The sequence below is a fragment of the Oryza sativa genome, chromosome 2 (assembly GCF_034140825.1).
Source record: "Oryza sativa Japonica Group chromosome 2, ASM3414082v1".
Taxonomy (NCBI): domain Eukaryota; kingdom Viridiplantae; phylum Streptophyta; class Magnoliopsida; order Poales; family Poaceae; genus Oryza; species Oryza sativa.
The window spans coordinates 30,254,903-30,282,459 of record NC_089036.1 but is presented as its reverse complement, the minus strand read 5'-3'; the positions used below and the strand labels follow the sequence as shown (position 1 = coordinate 30,282,459).

The 27,557-nt window shown below is 43.8% G+C and overlaps 3 protein-coding genes across 5 annotated transcripts; 2 read left to right on the top strand and 1 right to left on the bottom strand.

The window, feature by feature from the left end:
* Nucleotides 1-933: 933 nt before the first annotated feature.
* Nucleotides 934-4,564, top strand: LOC4330531 (uncharacterized). Its single transcript, XM_015770569.2, has 4 exons — nucleotides 934-1,623; nucleotides 3,010-3,293; nucleotides 3,386-3,613; nucleotides 3,724-4,564. The coding sequence occupies exons 1-4, from the start codon at nucleotides 1,110-1,112 to the stop codon at nucleotides 4,330-4,332; spliced, it is 1,635 nt and encodes a 544-aa protein (XP_015626055.1). The 5' UTR covers nucleotides 934-1,109; the 3' UTR covers nucleotides 4,333-4,564.
* Nucleotides 4,565-4,729: 165 nt separating this feature from the next.
* LOC4330530 (uncharacterized) lies at nucleotides 4,730-7,304 on the bottom strand. Its single transcript, XM_015770570.3, has 7 exons — nucleotides 6,990-7,304; nucleotides 6,630-6,803; nucleotides 6,424-6,516; nucleotides 6,282-6,350; nucleotides 5,834-6,040; nucleotides 5,392-5,517; nucleotides 4,730-5,275 (listed from the first exon to the last, which is right to left on the bottom strand). The coding sequence occupies exons 1-7, from the start codon at nucleotides 7,242-7,244 to the stop codon at nucleotides 5,123-5,125; spliced, it is 1,077 nt and encodes a 358-aa protein (XP_015626056.1). The 5' UTR covers nucleotides 7,245-7,304; the 3' UTR covers nucleotides 4,730-5,122.
* Nucleotides 7,305-15,779: 8,475 nt separating this feature from the next.
* LOC4330529 (clustered mitochondria protein) lies at nucleotides 15,780-27,162 on the top strand. 3 transcript variants are annotated; one of them, XM_015770316.3, is made up of 29 exons: nucleotides 15,780-15,899; nucleotides 16,159-16,392; nucleotides 17,110-17,171; nucleotides 17,250-17,439; nucleotides 17,527-17,667; nucleotides 17,802-17,961; nucleotides 18,094-18,287; nucleotides 18,375-18,476; nucleotides 18,913-19,048; nucleotides 19,121-19,249; nucleotides 19,516-19,894; nucleotides 20,491-20,595; nucleotides 21,266-21,384; nucleotides 21,653-21,761; nucleotides 21,855-21,923; nucleotides 22,311-22,511; nucleotides 22,585-22,755; nucleotides 22,838-22,924; nucleotides 23,173-23,304; nucleotides 23,394-23,543; nucleotides 23,616-23,684; nucleotides 23,823-23,981; nucleotides 24,329-24,385; nucleotides 24,459-24,499; nucleotides 24,623-24,742; nucleotides 24,997-25,306; nucleotides 25,383-25,490; nucleotides 25,884-25,952; nucleotides 26,407-27,162. In XM_015770316.3, the coding sequence occupies exons 2-29, from the start codon at nucleotides 16,164-16,166 to the stop codon at nucleotides 26,887-26,889; spliced, it is 4,281 nt and encodes a 1,426-aa protein (XP_015625802.1). In that variant the 5' UTR covers nucleotides 15,780-15,899; nucleotides 16,159-16,163; the 3' UTR covers nucleotides 26,890-27,162. The 3 variants fall into 3 exon arrangements, with proteins under 3 accessions (XP_015625802.1, XP_025878644.1, XP_015625801.1); XM_026022859.2 differs by having other exon boundaries at nucleotides 18,913-19,249; nucleotides 26,407-26,904; nucleotides 27,016-27,162; XM_015770315.2 differs by having other exon boundaries at nucleotides 18,913-19,249.
* The last annotated feature ends 395 nt before the right edge of the window (nucleotides 27,163-27,557 follow it).

The window sequence follows — 27,557 nt, the reverse complement described above, 5'->3', positions numbered from 1 at the left end:
GAGAAGAAGATTAGATTCAATACTGCGATATCCCAATGAGAACGTCAGCCATGATAGTGAGGACTTGACGAATGGGAATCTCTGAACACAAAGTGCATCGCCCAAGTCTAAACTGGAATATACAAGTCAATAGAAGATGGTTGGCAATGGAGAACAGAAACTTTTCCTAGAGCTGCTGGGATATACTATACAAACCATGAACATATCAGATGCCATGAACATGAAAGGGTATCTCTATTATCATGTAATAGGGTGGTACTATTGTATTCACTAATTAGCTCGGCTAGCTGCTGAAGATTCGGTTTGTGTTTTTGTTGATAAACATGTTATAAATGCATGCGCTCTCAAGGCGCGGAATAGTGAATACACACCTTATTCTTGTAAGTATTTTTAAAAGATTACACTTATCACTAAATTAAAGTTATAAATATGAGCATATATATTTAGTTTACCGAATAAACTGTTTTCATCGTCAAAAACCTAACCAGTTAAGCTACGAGTCTACTCCCACTTCGTCTGCTTGTGTTTTGGTAGAGAAACGGGGGTTCAGAAACGGTTTCGAGATGACGAGGTCCGAAGAAGCGGCGGGAATCCGGAACTGGACGGCGGTGATCCCTCCCTATCAGCGGCCCCACGCCCGCGCGCGTGCTGTCTCGCTCGACGCATTCCAAGTCGGCGATTTCCCCAATTTTTCCAAGTCCACCCCACCACCGAGAGCCTGCCCCTCTCGCTCTCGCTCGCTCGCCTCGGCTCGGCCCCGTGCCACCCGCTGCCGATAACGTGACCCACGCCTTTTCACAACCACCCCCGCGACGCGGATCGGACGGCTCAGATGCAGCGCCACGACGATCGTGCGGCGCGATGCGCACCGAGTGAGAGAGCAGGAGACGGCAGCGCCTTTAATACCGTCGTCACCGATCGGCTTCCGTTTTTGCTCGCACACGCTGCGCAGCGGCAAAGTCGCGGGAATCTTCGTGGGCTGCTCCGAGCGGCGACGGCGACGGGGCGGCGGTATCTCGCGCGGGGGTCAACACAGCTAGATCTCCCTCTCTCTGCGTGTATAGAAGGGCGGTTGCTGGTGGGAGGAGGAGGAGGAGGTTGAGAGAGGTATGCCCATGGAGCACGGGAGGAGGCAGGGGGTGGTGGCGATAGAGTGCGTGGCGGGCGGGTCGAGGGCGGAGGAGTGGGGGCCCGGGAGCAGCGAGACGGTGCAGACGGGCGACGTGGTGGAGGAGATCCTCATCGGGGTCGGCGGACGCGGGGGCCCCGCGGCGCACGCCGCGCCGTTCAAGGGCGGGCGCGCCGCCGTGCAGAGGCTCCTCCACTCGGCGTACAAGCGCGGGGACACGTCCGTCGAGGTGCGCGTGCGGCGGCCCGCGCACGCGCAGCAGCTGGTGACCACCAGCGGGGAGCTGCTGCCCTCCCCCGCGGCGGGGGCGGCGACGACCACGACGGCGAGGATGCAGGCCTGCATCGTGCCGCAGGAGGCCGCGGTCGGGGGCGGCGGCGCGATGATGGCCGTCGTGGGCCGCAGCCGCCAGTACGTGCTCCGCTCGATCCGTGACCCAAACTACGCCGTCGGCTTCGTCGACCGCATGGAGAGCGAGTGCATCGCCATTCGAGGTACGTTCATACGCCATGTCGTTCCTCCTCATCACGATGCAAACTACTACGGAGAATTAGATTTTTTTTTTCGCTGAATTTTTTGATCCATGTCCGTCCGTACAGCCACTTTCCTTCGGTTTGTGCAAGCTCTAGACCAACCAAGAAAAGTAAAAGTCCGCGACTGAGCTTTCGTTACATGCCATGTTGGACTTTAATTAAAAACAGACAAAGAAGGAGGATAGGGCTCGTGTGCCTTCTGCATACGACTTTTGTGCACAAGTTAACAAGTAGATGGTGGTAGCTTGATAGGTGACACCTTCTTTATCGTTCTCTCTCTCGCGAGAGGAGATCTTTTTGGCGTGATCGATCACGGTATCGTTTTCGATTGGCATATACTTGGATCAATGCTGATTGATAATCAGAAATTTGCCATCTTGTGGTTGCAATACATGGTGTGATTGCTCAGTCTGGGGATATGATCAGAATATCCTAGGTTTGATGTATGACAGAGTCAGGATTGCAAGAGCTGGTGATAACATTGTTGTTGGTGTTGGGGGGTGGAGGGCAGCTGGTTTGTCTGGGAAATTTGAAGTTTCTAGAGTAGCTTGGCTTGCACAAATTAATAATATGGCCATCCATTAGTCCAGGTTTTTTGAACGAATTCCATTAGGTTATTCATGGCTACAATGTTTGTTTGATTGTTTGTTGAACAAAGGCTTTACTAGAACACTACTCTATTTAACGATCCTAATTGCTTCTTCCGTGTGCAAGCTGCGAAAGTCACGGTTGAACACTTTTGAGCTATCATGGAAGAATCCACAGTAGCCTATGGCAGATTACTGGTACTGCAAACCACGCAACTACAGCAATAACAAAATCATAAGATAGCTCGGAGAAAAAAAAATCATAAGATAAGATATTTATTAAGCGAGTTAAAAACCTGGGTAGTTTGCATTTGATGGGTGTTCTGCTTCCACAAGTAAAACAAACACGTCAGTTTCAGATAAGAAAAACACCAAGTTGCTGTAGTCTAAGCTCAAGTTGCATACTTCCAGGCAACAGACACGGCGGTGCACGTTGTTTGGAATCTGCATTTTGATTTCTTTATACAGAACGCCACTTGGCGGTGATGATAATTGAATCTTCCCTCCCCTGACTCGGAAAAAACTTGTCGCTAAATTCCAATGCGATTCAGATTCCCTGGTTGACTTTACTTCCTCAGTCATCTTCCATAGAGTTTTTTTCTTCTTCAAATTTCTTATTGCCGCTCGTAAAACAGTGAGCAAAGATCATGCAGAACTGCATAGAATGCAGCATCTTCTTTTTTTCTTTTTGAGTTTCTGATCTGAACCTGAGAATTGATCGGCATTTTTCTTTTTTCTGTTTTTTTACGGTGACGTCCAGGGTCGAGGAGTTCGAGGGTGGTGTGTGCCCTGAGCAAGGCGCAGCTGCAGGACGGCTACGTGGCCTACCCGTGGGAGAAGAAGATGAGGGAGGCGCTCCCGATCCCTAACTCCAGCAGCTTCCTCTCCATGCTCGTCCTCCCCACGGCGCTCGACCGCGCCGCCTCCCGCTACAACTCCGTCGAGGACACCCTCGCCCGCGCCAACGCCTGGATCCTCTCCTCGCAGTCGTCCGGTGTGCCCATCTCCTTCCTCAACGTCCAGACCGAGGCCCTCCTCACCAAGGTTCCTCAACAGCGATCAAACTTGCCTAGAGTAAATGTTTTAGTAGCTAGTAGGTGTTGTGCGTGACATGCATATCTTGCATGGTGGTGCAGATCTCCGGCGAGACGGCCTCCGCGACGGTCAACTCGGGGTCACTGGCCGACCTCCCGAACCTCGCCAACGCCAGCCTTTACGGGTTCGAGGACTACCACGGCGTGGACATCGGCGTGGTGAAGGCGGTGCGCGTCTGGTACACCGCCGCCGCCGGTGAGATGCCAGTGGAGATCACCCTCGAGGCCGGCGACACCAAGCTCGGCTTCGCCATTAGCCGCACCGAGGAGGTAGTACACCTTTACCGTCATGCCATTCATTGCATCTTGTTAACTCGTCCTTGATCCTGCTCGTGTGATTCGTGTCTGATCAATTGTGTGGATCACTCGCGAACGAACAGGGATTCATCTACATCTCGTCCGTCATGGAGGACGACAGCGGCTTCCTGGCGCCGTCGACGAGGTCGGGGCTGCGCGACCTCTACCGGGAGGCGAAGCGCGCGTCGAAGCTGCTGGTGATCTCCAGGGTGTCCGGGCAAAAGGTCCTCCCGTGGATGGTGTCCACGTCGGGCGCCATCCGGTGCTTCGACACCGTCTCGCTCAGCCAGAAGCTGTCGCTGCACCGGCACGCCCTGCGCCCGATCCTGCTCCACCTGCTCATGTGGGAAGGCAAGTCGGCCGACGCGCCGGCTCGCCCGCACGAGCCCCGCCTGCCGCCTCAGCCGGCGCCGTACCCGGAGTTCGCCGCCGGCCTTGTGCGGCAGGACTCGTTCGGCGGCGGCGAGCTGCCACGGCAGGACTCGTTCGCCATAGGCGAGCTGCGGCGGCAGGGCTCGTATGGCGTCGAGCTGGTGCGGCAGGACTCGTTCGGCGTCGAGCTGGTGAGGCAGGACTCGTTCGCGTGCACCGAGCCGCCGCCGGTGCGGAGAGGAGACCTGCAGGGGAGGGACACGGCAGGGGATACATCCTTCAGGTTCCATAATTTCTCGTTGCCCAACAACTGGGTGTGAATGTGCGATTGAAATTGAACACCAAGGGACAAGTCTCACTGGTTGCTGTACATATGTATACTTCGATGGGGTGGCTTTGTGCTCATACAGACTGTGGAGTGCATTGTAGTGTGATGGAGCTTACATAGAGTATAATTTTGGCCGGTGAATAGTCTTGCTGTTTCAGCGATACTTAGTTCGAACACTGTTGATTGTGTTGGGAGGAGAATAACAGTTTCATGTTTGATTTCAAGTATGAAATTCATTGCCATGGATTGCAAAGCCCATATCTTTCAAACACCTCGTTTGGAAGTTCAACGATACTACGTATATACTTTATTTGCACGATTACTAATACCAATTTGGCACATTCAATAGAGACAACCTATCTTCATTCAAATATTCCATTTGGAAGTTCTTTTCTTCCCAAATGCACTGGAGAATTGTGCTTCATTTCACTAAGAAGAAATATTTACAATTACAAAGAAGGGATTCCTTTGATCAAAGAATCCCTCCTACTAAGAACACATCCCAAAACGGATCACCCACAGGTGAGGCCCGTCCAACACCCCGTTCGGAAGTTAAAGAGTAAATATTTTATTTGCACAATTGATACCAGTTTAGTACATTTGAAGAGAGACAATCTATCTTAACAAGAGGTTTGAAGCATGGACATGTACGGGCTGTGCAGGGAACAACCCAACAGTTTCAGCATGTGAGCCTCCAGCAATGAAGATACATATCAGCCTGGACTGTTGTTCCGTTTGCTGATCATATGAATTGTAAGGTTAACGAGAAATCTGCATAACGTCTAGAATCCATTCTTTCCTTTCAGATTGATTACTGATAGTTCCTGTTCGACGTAGTCGCCAGCACAGATTGGTGGATAACTATGAGCATCGGATGCTTCAGCAAAGTGGCCCAATGGCTTAAGGGTTGCATCAGAAGCAATGTGTGCAAACAGCTATTTACATAAATAGGCAAATGGGTAAGTCAATAGTTCACCAGAGCAAGTAAGATTAAATTGATGGAAGTGCCTCATGAAGTAAATCACATCGAGAAGGAGTGGTTAGCACTTACGGTTGATGAAACCCTCCACAAGCTTCTATTTTGCTCTCTTGCTAATGCTATTGCCTCTAGTGTTCTCTTGGTTACCACTACCTCATGCATTCCAGCTAAACACTCCCCACCAGTAAGCCATTCCAGCTGCAGTTAAAGAACATAAAGTAATTCAATTGGCGAGATGCTTTACTTGCTTGTGTGTTGGTTCATCACATCCAAGTTGTCAGAAATAAGCCCCATCTTTCACTAGCTTACACTCCCAGTTTTCTAGTGTTTGTGTTTCAGAAAAGGCTCAAAATACAAATACAAAGTTTGATTCTATGATTGACAACAGTATCAATTTCATGGAAAACCAGAATTTAGAGATCAGAACAGAAACCAATATGCATACATATGACCTTCTATTGATGCGCGAATATGAACTAATTAAGATACTTGCAGTAAAACTGGCAAAGCTAACCTGTTTCCCTGATTGAATTAGAAGACAGCCAACAGGGACCTTAACTTCCATCTTTTTGCCGTTCCTTAGCCAGATGTTCAGGCCTGGAAATCTACTTCGACCATGTATGGTCAGGAAATTGAGATCATAATGGAACCCAGCAAAAACAGTGCCCTCAGAACCATGCCGCTCAAGGTCACTTCCAGTTGGTGCTAGGAGGTGTGGTCCCTATGAAAAACACACAAATAATCGACCAATGTCAACAGGATGAATGCAGAATGGATCTGAATAATGCATTAAAATGCAGCGTTCATTACATAATTACAAAAAAAAAAACAACTCAATTTCTGTGAACCAACAGAAATATTTTTAGCTAAGTAAACATAATGCTGGGACCTGGTACTGTTTACTTGCATCCTGAGTAGATTAACAAATTACAGCAGGATATTACAGATTGTTACAGCATTACCTCCTTCATCAAAGAGGTAAATGCATCCTTTGGCAATCCAAATCCAACTGCAGCCATCTCAGCAACAACCTATGAAATGACACGGCCGCTTGTATATAATACAGCAACAAAAAACAGAAATTAAATGTAGAGCATGATCTACCTCAATTGCAGAAATCATTTTAGAACCCCAGGAATCCATGGTCTCTTTCCATTCAGGCAATCCATCAGGGATAACAGGTTCCGAATTCAGCTCCTAAACCAGGTTTCTCACAAGTCAGTATAGAACATAGCGAACGACCACACACAATATGCATATCATTTCAGATATCCACACCAAATTAAAAGGATCAAGCAAACAGTCTCAACCTTAAAACGGGTATTCGCTGGGCGAGGACCCACTCTCCACATATACCGCCATTTCGGGTCTGGACCCTTAGGAGTGGCGGGCTGAAACTCCTCAGGCATACTCTTGATCTTGTCTTGCATCTCCTTGTCGACAAGACTGCGAGGTACCTCCACGCCTTCAGGTGTCACACCAACCTTAACATTTGAAACGGAAATAAAGCCAGCATTACAATAGGGACAGACACGATGTTTTGTGCCTGAATTCTCATGGCGATTTCACAATGCAGAGAAGATGGTCTAACAAGTAGGGTACTTTTAGTGATCCTGCCTAATAAGGACCAAATTTAACCCAAACCCTCGCCTTTGATCCCACCAGATTACCTGATAGTGGAGGTTGGGGCGCTCCTGGAGGCACTTGGAGTCGGCGGATCGGGCGAAGTAGTGCTCGACGACGTCGAGGAAGCGGTCGTTGTCGGCGGCGGGGCAGCGCGGGTCCTTCACCAGCAGCGCCCCCGTGTCCCGCAGGCTGGCGCTCACCGTCGCGCACAGCGCGCGCACCGCCTCCTCCCCCGCCGCGCCGCCCCCGGCGACGGCGCGGTCGAGGTACGGCGCGAGGTCCACCAGGGGGAGGTCCATCGGCGGCTGCTGCTGCTGCGCGCGCGGAGAGAGAGAGGCCGAATCAAGTCGTATCGCGACAGGATTGGAATGGGGGATCGGCGGTTTTAAGTAGTGCGAGGGGGAGAAGTGGGAACACAGCTAGCGAGCGAGACAGGAGGGACGATGCGTGAAGCGAGCGAGCAGTAATCCGCGAGAGGGAGAGACGGAAACGCAAACCGGGGGGCGCGCCTGGATAAAAATATTCTCCCAGCCCCCCGCGGTTCAGCCACGTCGCTGACACGAGCAGTCGCAAAAGAGAAATCGGTTCGTTGTTTTTCGGGGGATTTTAGCGGAAGACGAGGACGAGCCGCACGCCGCAGACCAGCAGCAGTCGGCCTCACCTGCCCCCCTCCCCAACGCCGGCAAGACGGCAAGCGCACGGATCGCGCCAATCACCCGCCCTCGCCGGCGGTTCGTGCGCAGGTCGACCGACGAAGAAGCGAGGGGAAGAGGGGAAGGGAATCCGGGATTAGGATTTAGGACCACTGGACTCTGGTGTAGGCGTGTACAGACTGATATACGCTTGAGTTGGGCTGTTTTCGTTTTCTCGGCTCATTCCTCAACGCGGCTAGACGGAAGAAACAAATGAAAAGAAAGTCTGTCGTTCGTCCCTCGATTATAGTTCGAGTATGTTCCTCCTTCAAACTGAGGAAAAAATAGTTACGCGAATAAGATAAAATAACACCTATCCTTAAAAAAAAAAGATAAAATAACACCTTGTTTATACATATGAAAGCAATTGAAGAGCAGACAAAAAGTGTACCTAGGAGGCAGTGCAGGGGAAAAAAAGCAGGAATTGGGGCACGACCACGTAGGAGAGGGGAGGGGCAACCTCGCGCGTCATGTGTGTCATGACCTAAGGTCATGAATAAGATTGGGGATAAAGGAAAAACTCATTTTCCCGCCTATCCTAGAAAATGAGTCCGAACACAAAATGCATGTCTTTTGATGAATAATATTTCTTTATCTAAAATTGTCCTGTCTTGCTACAGGCTTTTGGTCGGTTTATATAGTCCGTAACCGTACATGTGAGATTACAATCTTGTCCCCATTGGGCCCTTGTGAGTTTACAATTATACCCTTGCCATGTCAGCAACTTTAGAGATATTTTGGTACATTTGGGATGTCATTATAGTCTTTTGGTGCCAGCTAGCCGGAGTGGTTGAGAGTGGTCCCATGGAATCTTCTCTTGGCATCTTTATTGCTCGAGTAGTATTTTTCATCTCGGGTAGTCTTTTCCACCTAGAATATTCAACCACTCTTTTCCACTTGCTTAGTCCTTGATATTTTACCTGTCACTAGTTAGAAATGCACTCAAAAGATATTATTTAGCTTAGTAACATAAACTTGTTTGAATAGTACTTTCCAACTCGAATAGCATTTTACCATTTCGCCACTTGAATGGTATTTTGCCATTACTCTACTCAAATATAATTTATCATTTTGCCGCTTTAGATGGTATTTTACCATCCGAACACTTAGAAAAACTCAAGACCTTCTCTATAGTGTTTTGGCCGAATACGAAAGGATGGTGGTGGCCCCATGCTACAACAATGTGAGAGGGAAGGACAGGATGCGCAGGTGTGGGTATAGCGTTGCGGTTGAGGGAGGTGATGCGCCCATTGAGGGACACCTAGGTGTTGGTTGCGGAGAAACGCGGCCTCACGTGTCAAAAGAGAGGGAGAGTCTTGCACCGCGAGGGATACCATGATATAGTTGCTCTTATAAAAAGTCTTATCATATGCTGACAGGTAGGGTCCACTATAGGCCCCTAGTTGCCTCTATTGGATCTTGCTTCTCACGAGGCGAGTCTGCCTCAGTCATATGCCCTTTGCGTCGACTTAGGTACGGACGCTAATGACTTGAGTCGTATGCCCTTTGCATCGACTTGGGTACGGACGCTGATGACGTCTACTGGTCCCACCTATCGGCTTTAGAGAGATGTGTGTGTCGGGTTGTGGTGGGCCCAACCAAGCGATATGATAGTCAACCACATTATCTGACAGCCCACGTTCTCAACTTTCTAGGGGTAATTATGGCCAGTTCTATAGTTAGCATGTCGCCTCTCATACGCAAAAGATGGATTGGTATCCCTCGCATTAAAAGCGAGGGCAGTTGCGCGACGTGAAGCATTGAAGGTTCGCACCCCATCGTATTTATGGCATAGTAGGGGCCCAAGCAGCCACATGGCTCGGGACTCACCTGGTTTAAAACAAGAAACCAAGTTCCCGGTCCCACCTTTCGCTGTCGTGGCCCGATCCCACATGGCATGGTTAGAAAATCCTTAGAGTCCTAGATAGCCAGTAGTGGGGACCTAGGTCCCCACTTTTTCATATATGGTACCTATAAAATAACTTAGAAAAAAATACCCGTGCATTGCAACGGGTGAAGGCTATTTTCATCTTATTATTGTTCACCGTGAAATTCATTGTGAGAATTTGCTTAGATATATATTTTTCTAGAAAATCATGTCAAGTTAGCATGCGAGTCTTTTTTAAAAAGATTTCTTATACGACTCCTTTTGCATTTCCAAAAGCGAACGAACTTAAAGCCCGACTCGAATACGGATATGTATTTGCAAAAGCGAATGAACTTAAAAACGACTCATACACGAATGACATACCAAAGTACTGGCAAAAATATCTTCAATTTTTAGAATAGTAGAGATTCTCTTGTCTATCATTTTGTGCCGTAGACGCTTTTTTTTTAAAGTGTCATGGACACTATTTTGATCCCCAATATTATTTTACTTGTTTATTTTCTTATTGTACCGATTTCTTTACCTTTTCTCATGTAGGGAAACATAGTTTGAGGCTCCATTTCAAAATAACTTTCTAGAGCTTTTATAATATCCTCTATCTAATTAGACCAAATTTTGCAAGAGATCTCACTTCTAAAAGTTTGAAGAAAAGATGCTTTGCTTCAAGAAACAACCAATCAAGCACAAAACCTTAGTTTGATGCCAAGCAAGATATGCTTCTTCACTTGGGTGAAGGTAAGAAATTTTGTTCTTTAACACTAAATAACATCACAGAGGATATAGATGGAATCCGGAAAATACTTGATCCTATTGTGCATATCCATAACGGTGACACCCTTTAGAAGTCTCTTCTCAGATTGAGAGAATCAGTTGTGATTCTAAATCCTCTTCCTCATCAAAAGGAAATCATCACACTATAACACTATAAAGAACATTGTAGCAATGGGGACTCTTGATGTAGAACACAAGATCTATACACCCATCAGTCCTCATCACACATGCAAAACTGTTGGAGAAATAAACATCTTATGTGAATGTGTCTTTATTAAAGAGTTTATGATCAAACCCATGAGAGGGTGAGACAAAGTTCATTATGGAGATTGTCCGCATGTATGAAGCCATGAAATCAGAAGTGCTTGTTTTCAGTCAATATCTTGAACCATTGTCTTTGATCATGGACAGTGGCGGAGGACGGAAAAAAAATACAGGTGTGGTTCATGGACAATTGTGTTAGCAGTAGCACAAAACAAGAATAAAAAGAAAAAAAATACATGCTTTTAGCAATACATCACATGTAGGAATTAGTGATGATAGATAGATATATCATATATGTAGAATCTACGAAACAAATAGTAAAGATTGATTAGTATAATATATTCGAGGTTGATAAGATAAGATAAATATCAACGATCTATCCATTTTCTGATGATGGCCACTTCTTGCTTGCTTGGTGACTTGCTGCTGCACCCTCCACCCTGCGTCCACCCTATGTTGCACGCCTCCTAGCTTGCCACTGTCACCGCCTCCCATGCCATGTCGTCGCGCCATCGCTCGACGTGGATGCCACAGCTCTGTGTGGTTGCACCCAGGAGCCTAGCAGCCACACTTCTCCCGACCAACATGGTTCTTCCTGCCTTCTCGCTAGCGACGCGTTGCCTCCGCCCTCTAGGCTCCGAAGACTTGCAGCAGCCACCAAGGCGCCGATGGGGATGGAGATCGGGGGAATCGATGGAGGTGGAGAATGGGGAAATTTGCCTCTAGATTCAATAGTTAAAAGCCATGTTTACACAAAAACACCTGCTAGCAAATGATGCATGTGCGGATATGACTCGTTCGTTTGATGATGCTTCACTGCGCTTTGTCTATCTCGGTGGTGCCTTGTCTCTGCCCAGAGCCCGGAGCTGGGGGTAGCGGGCAATGAGGTATGGCGAGCGCCACATCTCGCCCTACCGAGTCCTCCATCACTGATCATGGACCAACTTAGTAAAACGTTCGATTGGACTGAAGGTAAGGAGATTCTATTTATGAGTGAAATGTCTTAGTTAAAAATCGAGTAGCCTTCATGGTGTTAGAGTAGGCGTCGAATTAGTCCTAGTAGGTTAAAATTGGACTTGGAGTTGCAAAAGGTTGTTGATGGTGGAGTTAGTGTCGGACTCTGTAACTCGGCGATCCTTTAAGAAGAGTGGACAACGTCGTAATTTAACCATGGTAATGACAATGTAGTGCATGTGCACAAGGAGAGGATGGCGGTGAGGCCATAGACTCATAGGAGCTAGGTGTGCCATCGGTCCCATGTATTGATGTCGTCATTGTGGTTCTAGACCCGGAATCCACGTTCTGACCAAAGCATATGTCCTATTTGGATATCGACAAGTTGACAATGCCACTAGGTTTGCTACTCTCAGGAACATGTTTTTCTCAATATGGTCTCGTCTATATCCTACTACAACCCACCTTTTATCTCTCCATATCCCCTCTCTCTCTCTCTCTGTCCCTTTTCATCCTCTACGTGAAGAAGAAGACCAATAACATGTGGTACGGTGCAATAGTGGTTATCATTTTAGTCAAACTAACTCAATCAAGTCAAGGTTACGCTGATTTGAACTTAATCGTATAAGGACAAATTGTGAGCCTAGGCAGAAATGGCTTGTTTGAGTGATTCATACCATTTTCATTAGAGCTTACACTGGTTTGCTACTTTCCTCCGTTCATAAAAAAAATGTAGGTCATCCACTTTCATTTGTTCTAGTTATTTTACCATTTACATGCTGATCTTTTTTAGGCTTATTTGATGTTGTTGTGCACTACATTGTGCTGAAGCACCCATCGGACCTGTAGAGCTAACATAGAAGTCCATCATAAAAACTGAACCTCAATCTAATCATATAATTTCTATCATAACCTTCTGCTTTCCATTGCAATGCAAGGGTAGTTTGCTAGTAAAATATAAAAGACAAAAAATGATATGGGACACAAAAGAAACATGGTCTTTATTGGAGTACACTTAAAAAAACATATGACAATCTAGTTTATTGGTTATTTCCCATTAGATATCGCGAGTATTATGTTTATCATTTCTTACTGATTCGAAGAGAGAAACTTTGCTAAATAACCAAAATTCCCTTCATTTCGTCCATTCGCTAGTTGGCACTTTTTCTCACTACCGTCCATTCTTTCTCACTGCACTTGATGCTCCCGTGATGCTCCTTCTCGTTTTCTTCTTTGTCCGGACATAGCCCACTTCACATTGCTATTGTAAAGCTAGCCCTTTTCGAAGGGCACTTTGTGTCATTTGACTATCCAAAATGGCAATAAATGACAAACTATTAAGGGCGGTGTCTCATGGCAAAGAAACAAGAGGTTAAAGTATCCATTAGAAAACCCTTGTTTTTTAAATTGTCCTCTAGCAAATACCTTGTATTTTTAGTGTTCTATATCTACAATCGCCATTGTTGTCATCAAGCGTACTGCCTGTTTACTAAGGCAAGAAAGCTAACCACTACATGCATGGATCCACAAGGCCGCTCCTTCATTGCCACGGCCCGTAATCAATAGTTCTTGTTATACCAATGCAATCAATCATCCTTGCTCGCAGTCAACTAGCACTAGAGGTTGAGGATTTGATGAACGTGAATCTCATATGTCGATTACTCAAGAAGTATAAGAAGCATGGTTAGAACATAATAGTGCATTCTTATGTGTAACATTGGACTTTCGATTTGTAAAAAAGTCTACACATAGCTTAGGAGAGAGCTACAAATCGAACGTCCGTTGGTATAAAAAAATTCAGACGGTCAAATGTTTCAGTTGACCGTTGGTGCAACATTATGTTATACATGGTGAAACAAAAAAAATCAGCCTCTGATACATACAAATATTTTGTGAAACACAATTCGAACACATGGTGAAACATATTTGTTGGAGAATGAACTCCTCCACCAGGGGACCGTGAGGCCCCCCTTTGTGAGTTCGGCCAGGGGCAGCGGGAGAGATTCGAGGATTCGGTGAGTGAAGCCGTGTGATGTTGAGGGGGTCGAGCCCCCCAAAGACGATGAGACCAAAGGGGTTTATACAGGTTCGGGCCGCTATGAAGCGTAATACCCTACTCTTGTGCTTGGTTTATTGAGTGTAGAACACTAGTGCTTGAGGTTGCGAGACCCAAGCGCGAGTTCGCTCGAAAGTTCCCCCCTCCACCACTAGGTCTGGACCTCCTTTTATACCTCAAGGGGTTACCACATGGGCCCAACAACCTAACCTAGCTCCGGTGGAGAAGTATTATAATTTTTGCATTAAATGCATGTCTGGTCTCTTGACTTGGGAAGCCAAGCGCACGTCGTCTTGATGATGGGGCCTGTCAAATCTTGCCGCCTGACACGAGGGGTGCCCCTGTCAGTCACCATTTAATGGGTGAAGACTTCTGGGCTCCTATTACACCGGGAAACGGGAGCCTTGCTTTGACCAAAGAGGGAGGACCGACTCCGGCTGGGATAAGAGTATAAGAACCTCTCACCATCATTATTTGATGGGACATGTCGGGCTGCACGTCGCCTGACATACGCGATGGTGCGCCTGACATACTGGGTCCCATCGGTCATTCGACCGGTCACAGACCGGTTGAGTGCACTGCACACCGCATTAAATGCGGCGTGGCGCGACCGCTCGGGTCGCCATAAATGCGGGTAGGTGGACACCTGTAGGCGGACACCTAACCCACCGTACGTGGTGACCTAGAGAGGGGGTCGGGGGAGCCCGACCCCTAGTCACGGGAGGGGGCGGTCGCCGCTCGACCTCGGGCCCGATCCCCCCTCGGGGGAGGGCCACGTGGCGCCTGGGGCAGCCTTCTCCCTCTAGTCTCGGCCAGGGAGTGGCCGCCGCCCTATCTCGGGCCCGACCCCTCTCGGGGGAGGGCCACGTGGCATTGGGGGGCAACCTCCTCCGTCCAATCTCTGGGAGGGAGTGGCCGCCGCCCTACCTCGGGCCCGACTCCCCTCGGGGAGAGCCACGTGGCATTGGGGGGCAGCCTCCTCCAACTAGTCTTTGGGAAGGAGTGGCCGCCACCCCACCCCGGGCCTGACTCCCCCTGGGGGAGGGCCACGTGGCATTGGGGGACAACCTCCTCCCTCTAAACATGATACTCCCGGGCCCATATCACTGACAATATTGCTATCACATATGAAACATTAAGTTTTTATTGTTTGAAACATATGTTTTTCTTTCGTCAGAATATAGTCATGTGATATTTTGTTATAAAGATTTAATTATAACAAATTCAACGGCATGATCAAATCGCTCATCGGATAAATAGTTTAGAAGAAAAAGTATTTTTAAGATCACTAAATACATGCATACATGCATGGTGTGGGGAGAAAGCCAATCGAATGGCGGGAGAGAGTAGTGACGTAAACATCCCATACTTTTTATCGGTCATTTATGAAACATTAGGTTATATATGGTGAAACAAGAAAATTTAGTTATCGAAACATTTAAATTTTTTTATGAAACATAACAAAAACATGTGTTGAAACATATTGCTACCGCGTCTGAAACATTAAATTTTAACGGATTGAAATATATGTTTTTCTTTCATCGGAATGTAATGATGTGATATCTTGTTGTAAAGATTTAATTATAACAAATATAATGGTATGATCATATCATCGATTGGATAAGTAGTTTAGGAGAAAAAATATTTTAAAGATCATTATATCATGTAATGGATGTATGAAGTGGATAGGGAGATAGTAGTTTGCCCATCTGACTTTTTATGATACGTCAGACGTCCGATATTAAGCGTTTCCGCATAGCTTATGCCAAAATTAATTTCCCCAAGTTGCTTTTGTGACGAAGTCTTGAATGGAATGGCTGCACCACGCGACACTCAGGATCGTCATTAGTTAGCGTGACAGGGGTTTAGAGCCGCCTAAACCCCTCCCAAAACCCTAACAACCCCCCTAATCCCTCCCACGGGATGGCTCCACAAGTAGACTACCACAAATACCCCTTCTACATCTCCCAAAAAAAAAACAAAACAAAAAAAACAATCCCCTTCTACAAGGCAGCACACCAATGCCCTCACAAATATCACTCGCATAGTCGCATTACGTGCGCAGCGAATTAAAAAAAAGAAAAAAAATAATGAAAATAGCCAGAGCGCCTCACCCAGAGCCGCAGAGACCAGCGGCCAGAGGGGGAGGGGGCTAGGGGGCTCGCTCGCCCATATAAAAGGCGCGGGCGTCCAGCCGCCACCGCTCTCTACCCAAGCAGCCCCCCTCTCGCGAGGCCAATCATTCTCTCCCTTCCCCTCCGCCTCGCGCCGCCTCTCCTCTCCTCGCCCCCCTCACCGGAGCCGAAGCTTCCCCGCCGCCGCGCGGCAGGTTCGTCTCACTCGCCCCCCCTCCCCCCTCCCCTCCCCCAATCCGTTCTCCTCCCCGGCTCGCGTCCGGCCGAACGGAGCGCCCGCCTCGGGGTCGATTTGGCGAGGGTTTAGGGTTTTTGATTCGACTCCAGATCGTGTTTGGTTGGGGTTTAGCGGCGCGACCCGTGTTATTAGGGAGTCGTTTGTGTGGCCGACTCTGTGGTGGGGTTTGGATTTGATTTGGATTTGGTGGGTTTGGTATTTTTTGGCCTGGGCAGGGAATATGGCGGGGAAGTCGAAGGGCGCGAGGAACAAGGCGAAGGCGCAGGGTGGAAGCCAGGCCGCCGTCGCGGCGGAGCCGGAGGTGCCGGTGACCGATGGAGTCGAGGATGCCAAGCCCGAGATCGAGGAAGTTAGTGAACCTGCCGTCGTAGAGGGCAGTGACACTGGCGCTGAGAAGGAGCAGGGCGATGCAGCTGGGGAAACACAAGCCGCGAAGAAGCCAGCTGAAGGTAATGGTCTCCCCCACTCGATCGTGTTCATATACTGATACTGTATTTGTTTCTTCAAATCAGAAACTGTGCCTTGTAGAATATAGAACATAATTTTAATAAAGCTCTGGTCTTAGAGAGATAAATGAATTGTGCAATACCATCGTGTTAGAGAAATATCTGAGTTTTAGTACTGACAGGCCATCGGGCTAGAGAATTACCAAGTGTGCAGTACTAAGTTTTACAAGGATACAGCTGGTATCTGCATTTTTAGTAATTAAGTAGTTTAGAACGATGCATTTTCTTTTTTAAAAAAATTGTAGGGTAAGGCTAGCTGAGTTCAATTTATGTGGAATGAAGAACACGTTTAATGCTGCTGCTGTTGACTTTGTTTTTGCATTAATGATGATAGGTATACATAGTATCTACTGCAATGGGCAAAAAAGTGTCTTTAGCATTTGTAAGATGCAACAACTGATACTTTCCTGTTCTAACTATTTCAAAAAGCTGTGATAAGCTACAAAACTCTACCTGGATAGAAACTTTCTTGAACTGAGACACTTGTTGGAATACTCTACTTATCTTATTAACAGCATGTCTCTTTGTTTCCACATTGGGCTACCCGTTCTCATTTGATCGATCATGAGGACTTCCTATGTGCTTAGATGTGTTATTAATTATATTTCGTTCTCTAGTGACTTAAGTTCTAACAACCAACCAACCGTTTTATCTCAACAGGGGAGGTTCATCTCTACCCTGTTTCTGTTAAGACACAGTCTGGTGAAAAGCTTGAGTTGCAGGTATTTTATATACAAAGTGTGCTGTGTCTCTCAGTCTGTACTGGTTCTGTGTAATTCGTATCATGATATTACTTACAGCTAAGCCCTGGAGACTCCGTCATTGATGTCAAACAATTTCTCTTGGACGCTCCTGAAACGTGCTTCTACACATGCTATGATTTGTTATTGCACACTAAAGATGGCTCAACTCATGAGCTTGAGGACTATAATGAAATTGCTGAGATTGCTGATATAACTGCTGGTGGCTGTTCATTGGAGATTGTTGCTGGTATGCAATTCAAAATTATCTTTTTTGGATCATTCTCTTCAGTTGTTCCTTTTAAAATTTGACGCAACGATTTGTGTTTTGTTCTAGCGATATATGATGAGAGATCTATTAGGTCACATCTCCGTCGTGTCAGGGAATTGCTATCCCTCTCTAGTCTTCATGTATCACTTTCCACATCCCTTGCTCTTCAGCAAGAATCTGCACAGGAAAAATCTGCAGATACTGCAGGTACAACCCTTGGTTTTGCCCTATGCTGTGTAGTTTATTGATGACATTCTATATTATTAGGAATTTTTTGCATGTCACTGATTAGTTTACTAATTTACACGCAAGTTTTGATGTTCTGTCTTTTCTTTACTTAGGAGATTCTGGGAAAACGGCTAATCAAGAGCTTGATGGGTTGAATTTCATGGAGGACAGTACTGGTGCTGTCATTAATTTGTTGCCATCTGTACCAGCAGAGATCAAATGCGTGGGTAGCATAGTTTTTTCTTCATTTAATCCTCCGCCAAGTTATAGGAGGTAACTCTAATGACCGCATATTCCGCACTTGTGTCATTTATTTGGATACCTTAGAAAGATTGGTCAAATATAAGGCTATTGCTTAGTATTTTGATTCTCCATGGAATTCACAGTCGTTGATCCTTTCTTCAGATTGCATGGAGATCTCATTTATATTGATGTTATGACCTTAGAAGGAAACAAGTACTGTATCACAGGAAACTCCAAATCATTTTATGTGAACTCTAGCAATGGAAGTATTCTGGATCCAAGGCCTAGCAAACAGGCTCTGGAGGACAGCACCCTAGTCGGTCTGCTACAAAAAATCAGTGCCAAGTTCAAGAAAGGTTTTCAATTGCTCTCAAATATTTCCTTATTATGTCAAATGACTACTCTTAAGTTTCTATAACAATAGTCGGGCAAATCTTATGAAGGTTTTCGTGAAATTTTGGATCGCAAAGCATCAGCCCATCCTTTTGAGAATGTTCAGGCCTTGCTCCCAGTGACTTCTTGGTTGGGAGCTTATCCTGTGCCAGGTGATTTATTCAGTACATTCCCTGCTCACAATTTCATTCTCTTTTCTGTTTGTACTAAGGTTTTAATGACTATTTGAAGTGTTCCGCTTCTGGTATGGTCAAATCTTAAGCTAGTTATGAACATGTTTTCTGCCGGCAGGCAGAATGGTTTGATGTGCACAACTATTCTTATGTTGTTTCTACTTCTACAACTATTGTAGCGTTGACTTCAGTTGATATACCCCATAATCATTGCCAGATTCTTTTCAGCTGATTCTGACCTTGTCTGTGAACCTTTCATCCTTCCTATTTTCCGTAGCTCTTTACGTCGATCTTCTTTGCTAATTATTCTTGTTTTTGGGACTGCTATTATTTATTGTAGATTACTCCATGTATTTTGTCTTTTTGTGTAGATGCTGTAATATAGCTTTTATACTCCACATTTTTGTGTTAGCAGAACATAGAAGGGATGCAGCTAGGGCTGAAGATTCTGTTGTGCTGTCATATGGAACCGAATTGATTGGCATGCAAAGAGACTGGAATGAAGAATTACAGTCTTGCCAGGAGTTTCCTCATAGCAATCCTCAAGAAAGGTTGTTACCTACCTTTGCATTCTTGGATTGCCTATTTATATCATCTACAATAAATATTTCTGGCTATTGTAGGATATTGCGTGGCAGAGCACTTTATAAGGTGACATGTGATTTCGTTGATGCTGCAGTTAAAGGGGCAGTTGGTGTCATTAATAGGTGTATACCCCCAATAAATCCAACTGATCCGGAATGTTTTCATATGTGAGTAAGCTCAAATATAATACTATCTGAACTGTTAGCGAAACAATTCTTATGTCTGTGAGTGTTGTTTGGTTTTTGTATGGAATTTTGGACTAGTGTTATGTGAAATTTCTCTCTCGGAAGGGTGTGTGTTGCATGTGACTGTTAGGAACTTCTCTTTTGCACTTGCTCATCAGGTTTGGTTTGAGTCATCTGGCTTAACTGTTTTTTAATGATGTTTTAATTCCCATTTAGAGATGCTTACCTATGCTCTTATTATATTTCAGGTATGTACACAACAATATTTTCTTTAGTTTCGCTGTTGACTCCGACTATGAGCAACTCCCAAAGGACCAGAAGCCAAATGGTCAAAATGGATCTGGCAGAAGTGTGATAGGCTCCTCAGATCCGGGGTCTAAGCCAAATAAGAACCATGCAGATCCTAGTGGCACAACAAATTCAAAAACTGAAGAACCTAATGGTGTTTTGGACAATACTTCTGATGCATCGGCAGAGGCACAGATAGCAGACAGTGAACAGGCTACCTATGCTTCTGCCAACAATGACTTAAAAGGAACTAAGGCATACCAAGAATCTGATATTCCTGGGCTGTATAATCTTGCTATGGCAATTATTGATTACAGAGGTCACAGGGTTGTAGCACAGGTATGTTTCCTGATTACTATATTTTTTTTTATGTTCTACTGGATACCTTTTTTCTCTTGCACATGTTAATTGCAATAATCTTTCTATATTCTTCTGATAAGTAGATACCTAGATTTATACTACCTCTGTCCCAAAATGTAGCAATTTTTAGCACAGTACCTTGTCCCAAAATGAAGCTTTTTCTCTACCTATACTCTCCTATCAATCAATCACAACCATCCTCCATTTAATTTGTTACCTATTTTGTCTTCTCAACCAATCACAACTATCATCCATTTAATTTGTTACATATTTTTTCCTCTCAACCAATCACAACCTTCATACAATCATTTCAACCTACTCTCTTAATACCCGTGCCCACCTAAAAAATGCTTATATTTTGGGATGGTGGTAGTACCCTTTTAGCATGATATATGATTTCATACAGTTTGCTGCTGATGTTGTTATAAATTTGATCATTGCATTTTGTTGTATGTTGTTGTTTCACTCTATCCTTGTCTTAGTTTCTCTCTCTCTCTCTCATAAAATGTGTCCTGTTGAAAATGTTTAACTGAGTTTTTGTTTATTTGCCTTGTACAACTGTACTTGTCTTGTAGAGCATCATACCTGGTATTCTTCAAGGAGACAAGTCCGATTCCCTTCTGTATGGTTCCGTTGATAATGGCAAGAAAATATCTTGGAATGAGTCATTCCATTCAAAGGTTGGCCAATATGTTCCTTTTAGCATGCAAAATATTCTCTGTACAGGAGTAATGAATTTTCTTCAGTATATGGGCTCTCAAAACTTATGTTCTTTAGTTGATGGTGGTGTTATCTTGTTGCTAGACGTCGTACAGTTCACAACTAACGAGAATTTGCAAGTTAATATAAACTGGTTGTTATGTTAATTAAGATGATGTTGCTTAATAATGATCATGATGGGTGCCTGTTTGATATATTTTGATTATCAGTGGTGATGCTAAAACTGCATGTTGTACCAAGTATGGTGACTAAAGAACTATTCTTGATATTTGAATTCTTCGGATACTTATATACTTTTACTTTTGTTTCCCTGTCAAGTTTTTCACAAGCTTATCATGTGGCTTGTTAGATGAAAATTTAATGGTTTGCCTGACTTGTGCACAATTTGATTTTCTATCAAACGGTAATGCAATTTTTGATGTTAGCCTTACTTAGTGGCACTTAATTTCCACTGAAGATCATTATGGAAATTGGAATAGCAAGTCAAGAAAGATTTTTTTTTTGTAGCCATACTTGATTCTTGGTGGTAGTGATTAACCACTCTGATCATGTTATACAGCAGTGGATGTACTCTGTGCCTTGTGGTATTCAAAGACTATCCTTATTTCTTGATGATATCTATTATTTTAGGTGGTTGAGGCTGCAAAGCGACTCCATGTGAAGGAGCATGTGGTTTTGGATGGTTCTGGTAATCCTGTAAAATTAGCTGCTACGGTTGAATGCAAGGGAATTGTTGGAAGTGATGACAGGTCAAAATCTATATCTAAAAACAACAATGTGCTTTTTCTTTTTCTAAATGCTCAGTGGTTCTTTTGGGTGCTGGAGATCCTGTATAAGCTTCTTCTAGGTGTTTTGTGTGTGTGTTTGGGGGGGGGGGGGGGGGAGGGGGTGCCTCTTTTGGAACCTTTATAATTTTGTCAAACTGCCCAAACTTGTACTCAGTGAACACACACTACAGTGCTAATGTTGATATCCTTTTATTGAATAACATGATCCTTTCCCCTTTTCCAACTGTAGGCATTATATTTTGGATCTGATGAGAGTGACCCCTCGAGATTCTAACTACATTGGACTACAGCACCGCTTCTGTGTGTTGAGGCCTGAACTTGTAGCCTCATTCATTGAGGTGAGCTGATCCCGTGGTCTCCCTTTTTCTGCAAAGAAGATGGTTCGCTGGTATATGATCAGTCCTAACTATCTCATATCTTTATGTAAGCAGGCTGAATCCACAAATAAATCCACTACACAGAAAGTTGCAGATGCTCCTGGAGAATCTAATGGGCAATTGGTAAGTACTTCTGATGCTACGGTTGGTGCAGAAATTTATTATGGAATACTTTGTGTTTGTTCAAAAGCATTCATTCCTAAATTAGTGTTACAGTCAAGTCAAACTGGATATGCTATTTTCCTTTATAACCTAAAACACATTGCCACGTTTTTATTTCTCACTTTCATATCTTCCCTTATTCAGTTGCATGGTAATGATTTGTTTGTCTAAACTCTAAAGTTCTAACTTATCCAATATCATGAAGCAAAATGATTTTCCCATTTTTATTTAACAGTTTATGGGTGTTCAATTTCCCTTGTGGTACTCATATGCCTAAAATTCTTTAAAAAAAATGTGGTTATTCTTGTTTCAAATATGCAAACTGGAAACTTAGTCCACCTATTTCAGGCTACAACTGCGGAAGGACCTGCCAAATCTGATGAAAACTCTGTTCCTAGACCTGATAAGTTTGATGAAGACTCTGGTCCTAGACCTGGCACATCTGATGACAGCTCTGCTACTAAACCAGCTGAACATAACGAGTCAACTGCAGAAATCCTTTTTAATCCAAATGTGTTTACAGAGTACAAACTTGCTGGTAGTCCAGAGGTTAGTCTTAGAACTACTCCCTGCTTGATATCCCTGCTCTAATTTATTGACAGCCTACTCTTTGCTTTCTTAGGAGATTGCAGCAGATGAAGCATTGGTTAAAAAGGTTGGTTCGTATCTTCTAGACACGGTGATACCAAAGTTTGTTCAGGATCTCTGCTCCCTAGATGTCTCCCCCATGGATGGGCAGACTTTGACTGATGTGCTGCATAGCAATGGGATAAATGTTAGGTATCTTGGCAAAGTGAGTCTCTGAACTGATCCAGCTGGATGTGAGTTCATTGCATTTTATGTATAGTATGTTCATTATCTAATTCCTTTCTCAGGTAGCTGACATGATCAAGCATTTGCCACATCTACGGGGTTTGTTGTCTTCTGAGATAATTGTTAGGTCGGCAAAGCATGTGGTCAAGGTGATAGATCTATCTTACCAGCTGTTTGTTTTTATGATGGAAATTCTTTGCATTTATTTCTTTAATAATTTCTAAAGGATGAGTCATACTGTCACCCAGACTCATCCTGCTGTCCATTCAAACAAATGTTATATGGATAAGATTATTCATCAAAATGCATAACTTTCCTGTTTTACCACGTTTAATAAGAAGTCATTGGAAAAACTATGCCAATTTGTTGACCGTACTGTTTGTTGTTCCCATCCCAGGAAATACTTAGGCAAAGCGCAGATCATGATATTGGACCAGCCATTGCTCATTTCTTAAATTGTTTTATTGGCAATGTTTTGGCACCTTCCACAAAAGGTAGTGTTGACAGTACGGATACAAAAACCCAAAAGGTATGCTATTCCACGTGTAAGAAACTCATGTCATCACTTGTATTCTAACTGCAACTAATGGCTATTCTTTTGGATTTTCAAATTGGTAGGGTCATGAGAAGACTCAAAATCAAAAATCTGCCGAGGGACAGAAATCAAGCCTTTCTGCTTCTTCAAAGAACATTGTGCCAACATTTTCCCATCTAACATCTGATGGGATTTGGTCTAACATTAAGGAGTTTGCGAAACATAAATATCTGGTAGTGGCTATTGCTTCTTTTGTTTCCGTAGTTTTCTATAGATGCCATCAATATAACACTCCTTTTATTTAGTTTGAAGTGACCGATGATGCTAAGACTGGTGCTAAAAGAGTTGCAGTACTCCGCAATCTTTGCCAAAAGGTTTGCTTTGTTCAGCTCTATATTCATTGAGTTTGCTATTCTCTTTCAGAGAAATGTTTAATAGTTTGGCTGCAAGTAGTTCCAACAAATAATTCTTATGTGCTCTTTTGGTCAATTGTGACATAATCTGCATAATAGGTGGGAATAACAATTGCTTCTCGCAAATATGACCTCGATGCTGCAGCTCCATTCCAGCCTTCAGATATCCTGAATCTCCAACCAGTTGTCAAGCATTCTGTTCCTGTATGTACAGATGCAAGGAATCTTATGGAAGCAGGGAAAATCCGGATGGCTGAGGTATGTATGGAGAAAATCCAGATATAATTTTCCCGTGAAATTTGTGATAACATGTTTTGATGGACTCATCTTATACTGATTAATGCTTCCTCTGTTGACAAATAAGTGTCATTTTGGACAGTGATATGTACACCAATGCACTTCTTTACTTGTATAGAACCTATAAAAAATATATATCATAGCTAAATTGTTTTGAAACTATTTTGAAGACAAATCTAACCATATCACTTTTAATAGTTGATTTGAAATGTTCAAAAGATGCTTGTCACTTATTTTTGTCTGGAGGGAGTATCCTGTTTAATTTTCTGTACTCGTGGATTTTACAAATTTTTATACCTGCATTTCAGGGAACATTGAATGAGGCCTATGCACTATTTTCTGAAGCTTTTTCACTACTTCAACAGGTATGCATCACAGCTATATTACGGCAAAAACGTGGATATTTGATTTCTGACATTTATTTATGACCTTTAACAGATTACTGGTCCCATGCATAAGGATGCCGCAAACTGTTGCCGGTAACACATTAGCTTATTTGTTTAGGCATCTGGCATTTTCTAGATTTCTCTTTTTGTTTTTATGTACATAAGTCATCCATAATAAAATCTTTGGATTTTAATTTGTTTTCCCTTTGACTGAAGGTACCTTGCTATGGTTTTGTACCATGCTGGCGATATACCAGGAGCAATTGTGCAGCAACATAGAGAACTTATCATAAATGAGCGATGCCTTGGTCTAGATCATCCTGATACAGCCCACAGGCATGTTGTTCAATTTCAATTTTTCTATAGAATTTTGATCTTGTCCTTGTTGTGAAGCTAAATTTCACGTTATTGATACAAAACTGACCGCCCATCCTAGATCCCAACATCTACTAGAAATCTTTAAACCAACTAGAGAATGAATGTATCTTTGTCATATGTGATATTAATTTACAACATCATTTTCTTTCTTTCAATTTGTGCAGTTAATATCTTTTATATTAACTAACCTTGTGTGTTATTTTCTTTTTCAGCTACGGTAACATGGCTTTGTTCTATCATGGGCTTAATCAAACTGAACTTGCTCTGCGTCACATGTCTCGCACGTTGCTTTTGCTAAGTTTAGCATCAGGTCCTAATCATCCAGATGTTGCAGCGACTCTTATAAATGTTGCAATGATGTACCAGGATGCTGGGAATATGAGTACTGCTCTTAGGTATCTTCAGGAAGCACTCACAAAGAACGAGAGGCTTCTAGGACCAGATCATATTCAAACAGCTATCTGCTATCATGCCCTTGCCATTGCATTCAGTTGTATGGGTGCATTCAAACTTTCAATTCAGGTCAGTTCACCAGAAAGATGATTGGTAAAAAGAATACTTTGAAAACATTGATCTCATGTATTGATTCTGATGGCAGCATGAAAAGAAGACCTATGATATACTGGTGAAACAATTGGGGAGTGATGATTCAAGGACTAAGGATGCAGAAAGTTGGTTAAATACATTTAAGTCGCGAGAACAGCAGGTATAAGTTTAAACTGTATTTGGATTTGTGATACTTTTAACAAGCATGCAACATGTTTTATGTATGGCATAGTATTGTAGTTTTGTATTTTCTTAAGAAAATGTATACGGCTATTTTTTATTTGGTCCTGTATCTCTTGTACATCTAATATACTCCCTCCGTTTCACAATGTAAGTCATTCTAGCATTTCCCACATTTATACTGATGTTAATGAAATATGAATGTGGGAAATGCTAAAATGACTTACATTGTGAAACGGAGGAAGTACCAAGTAATGCAATGCAAAACCTTTGTGTAAGAAAATCTTCCATTCTGCTTTGCATACCTTTATCTTCATGCTGGATCCGGTTTTGCATTGTCCATCGAAGACGTAACTCTCATTTTGCTGTACAGGTGAATGCCCAGAAGCAAAAAGGTCAGCAGGGTACTAACCCACCTGCTAATCCTATTGAGTTGTTGAAGGTAAGTTTAGTTGCTGCAATCTTGAAGTCTTTACCGTTTTGCCTTTGATACAACCCTACAATTCCAGGAGAATAGATAGCCGTAGACTCGTAGTTCCTTTTTAGCTTGTCATAGGAAGTACAGAGTGAAAACCTCCTTTTGAGAATCTGGCAACATTAGTGTTGCATCAGATGATGTTGATTGAATTGACTGGCAGTATGATTGAATTGACATTCTCTTGTTTTAGTTATGGAAGCTTTTTGCCCCAATATTTGTCCCTATATTGTTTGTTTGCTATTCTGTACATGGATTAATCCCTGGCACGCTTGGTCGTTTGAAGGTGATGGTACATTGCCACTTTTTTTTGGGTTTCTCCTTGTCACTGTTAACGAAGTATATGTATATGGCTATTAGACATCTCAGTATTTTGTATTTGGTTCTTTTGACATCCAGTTTTTACCTTATGATTTGACAGGCAAATCCTGATTTGGTGAGAGCACTGAAGGCAGCTGCGAAACAACCTGGTGAAGGATCAGCAAATGTCAACCGATCACTTAATGCTGCAGTAGTTGGTGAAGGTGTTCCTCGAGTAAGAGGAGTTGATGAGCGGGCTGCTCGGGCAACTGCAGAAGTTCGGAAGAAAGCTGCTGCCAGAGGCCTTAATGTGCGAAGCGGGCAGGCGCCTGATTACATGTCTAATCTATCTCAAATTCTCAACTATCTGGGCTCGGCGAAGGCGCCTACTGCTTCTGGTAGCACTCCAGCCACTGCCGCTGCTACTTCCGCTACTGCCAGCACTCAAAATGCATCTGAAGGTCAGCAATCGAATGGACCCCCACAAAACGGCACTGCAGGGAATACCAACGGGCCATCGTCTAAAAAGTCCGGTGGTTCCACACCAGTAGGATTAGGGACTTCCTTGGAGTTGAAGAAGCAGAAATCAAAGCAGAAGTCATAGAAAGTAACATCAGTGGTAGGTTTATTTCCAACAATTTTGGAATTCTAGGGTGCTTTGAGTTTTTTACCCACATAGAATTGTCACGCCAGCATGGTGGCAGAGTAATTTTGTTTGTTTTTTTTGAAGGGGTTCTTAGGATGAGTTCAATAATAACAAACGAGAATGAAGTGAAACAATTGTTGTGACATTGATAGACTACTGATGATGAGATAAAATGACTAAGCATTCTGCCTTCACACCAGAAAGCTGAGTCAAGTTCGTTCGTTCATAAAATTATGTCGTTTTTGCTGGAATCGTATTTCGGTACTGCCTAGCTTAGTTGGCAGAAAAAGAATGTCCATGATTTGGTATTGCCTATTTCTTCATGCTTTTTGGATTGTAGGACCATTATCCAGCATTGGACTGTGTCAGAATAACAGTTTCATCTTCTTGAAGGTAAGAGGTAGTACAACGATTTTGCCTTCTTCAAGGAGATGCAGTACGCAGGCAAAATGTGCTACGCTAATTTCGTTTTTGTGTACATTTGCTACTGAATACCATATACACTAAAATAATATATACATGCAAGTAAGGAGTTACTTTTTTAAGTGTCACGTAGCAAAAATTATATTTTATTAAAGATCATGTTTTTTTTTTTTGTCGTGTATCAAGATTTGGCCACTTCAAAG

Coding starts and splice junctions, on each gene's coding strand:
- LOC4330531 (XM_015770569.2), top strand. CDS start 1,110: ATGCCCATGGAGCACGGGAGGAGGCAGGGGGTGGTGGCGATAGAGTGC. Junction 1,624..3,009: donor CGAGTGCATCGCCATTCGAG/GTACGTTCATAC, acceptor GGTGACGTCCAG/GGTCGAGGAGTTCGAGGGTG. Junction 3,294..3,385: donor CCGAGGCCCTCCTCACCAAG/GTTCCTCAACAG, acceptor ATGGTGGTGCAG/ATCTCCGGCGAGACGGCCTC.
- LOC4330530 (XM_015770570.3), bottom strand. CDS start 7,244: ATGGACCTCCCCCTGGTGGACCTCGCGCCGTACCTCGACCGCGCCGTC. Junction 6,804..6,989: donor GCCCCAACCTCCACTATCAG/GTAATCTGGTGG, acceptor TCAAATGTTAAG/GTTGGTGTGACACCTGAAGG. Junction 6,517..6,629: donor CAGCGAATACCCGTTTTAAG/GTTGAGACTGTT, acceptor AACCTGGTTTAG/GAGCTGAATTCGGAACCTGT.
- LOC4330529 (XM_026022859.2), top strand. CDS start 16,164: ATGGCGGGGAAGTCGAAGGGCGCGAGGAACAAGGCGAAGGCGCAGGGT. Junction 23,685..23,822: donor TCCGCAATCTTTGCCAAAAG/GTTTGCTTTGTT, acceptor TCTGCATAATAG/GTGGGAATAACAATTGCTTC. Junction 24,500..24,622: donor GATGCCGCAAACTGTTGCCG/GTAACACATTAG, acceptor CTTTGACTGAAG/GTACCTTGCTATGGTTTTGT.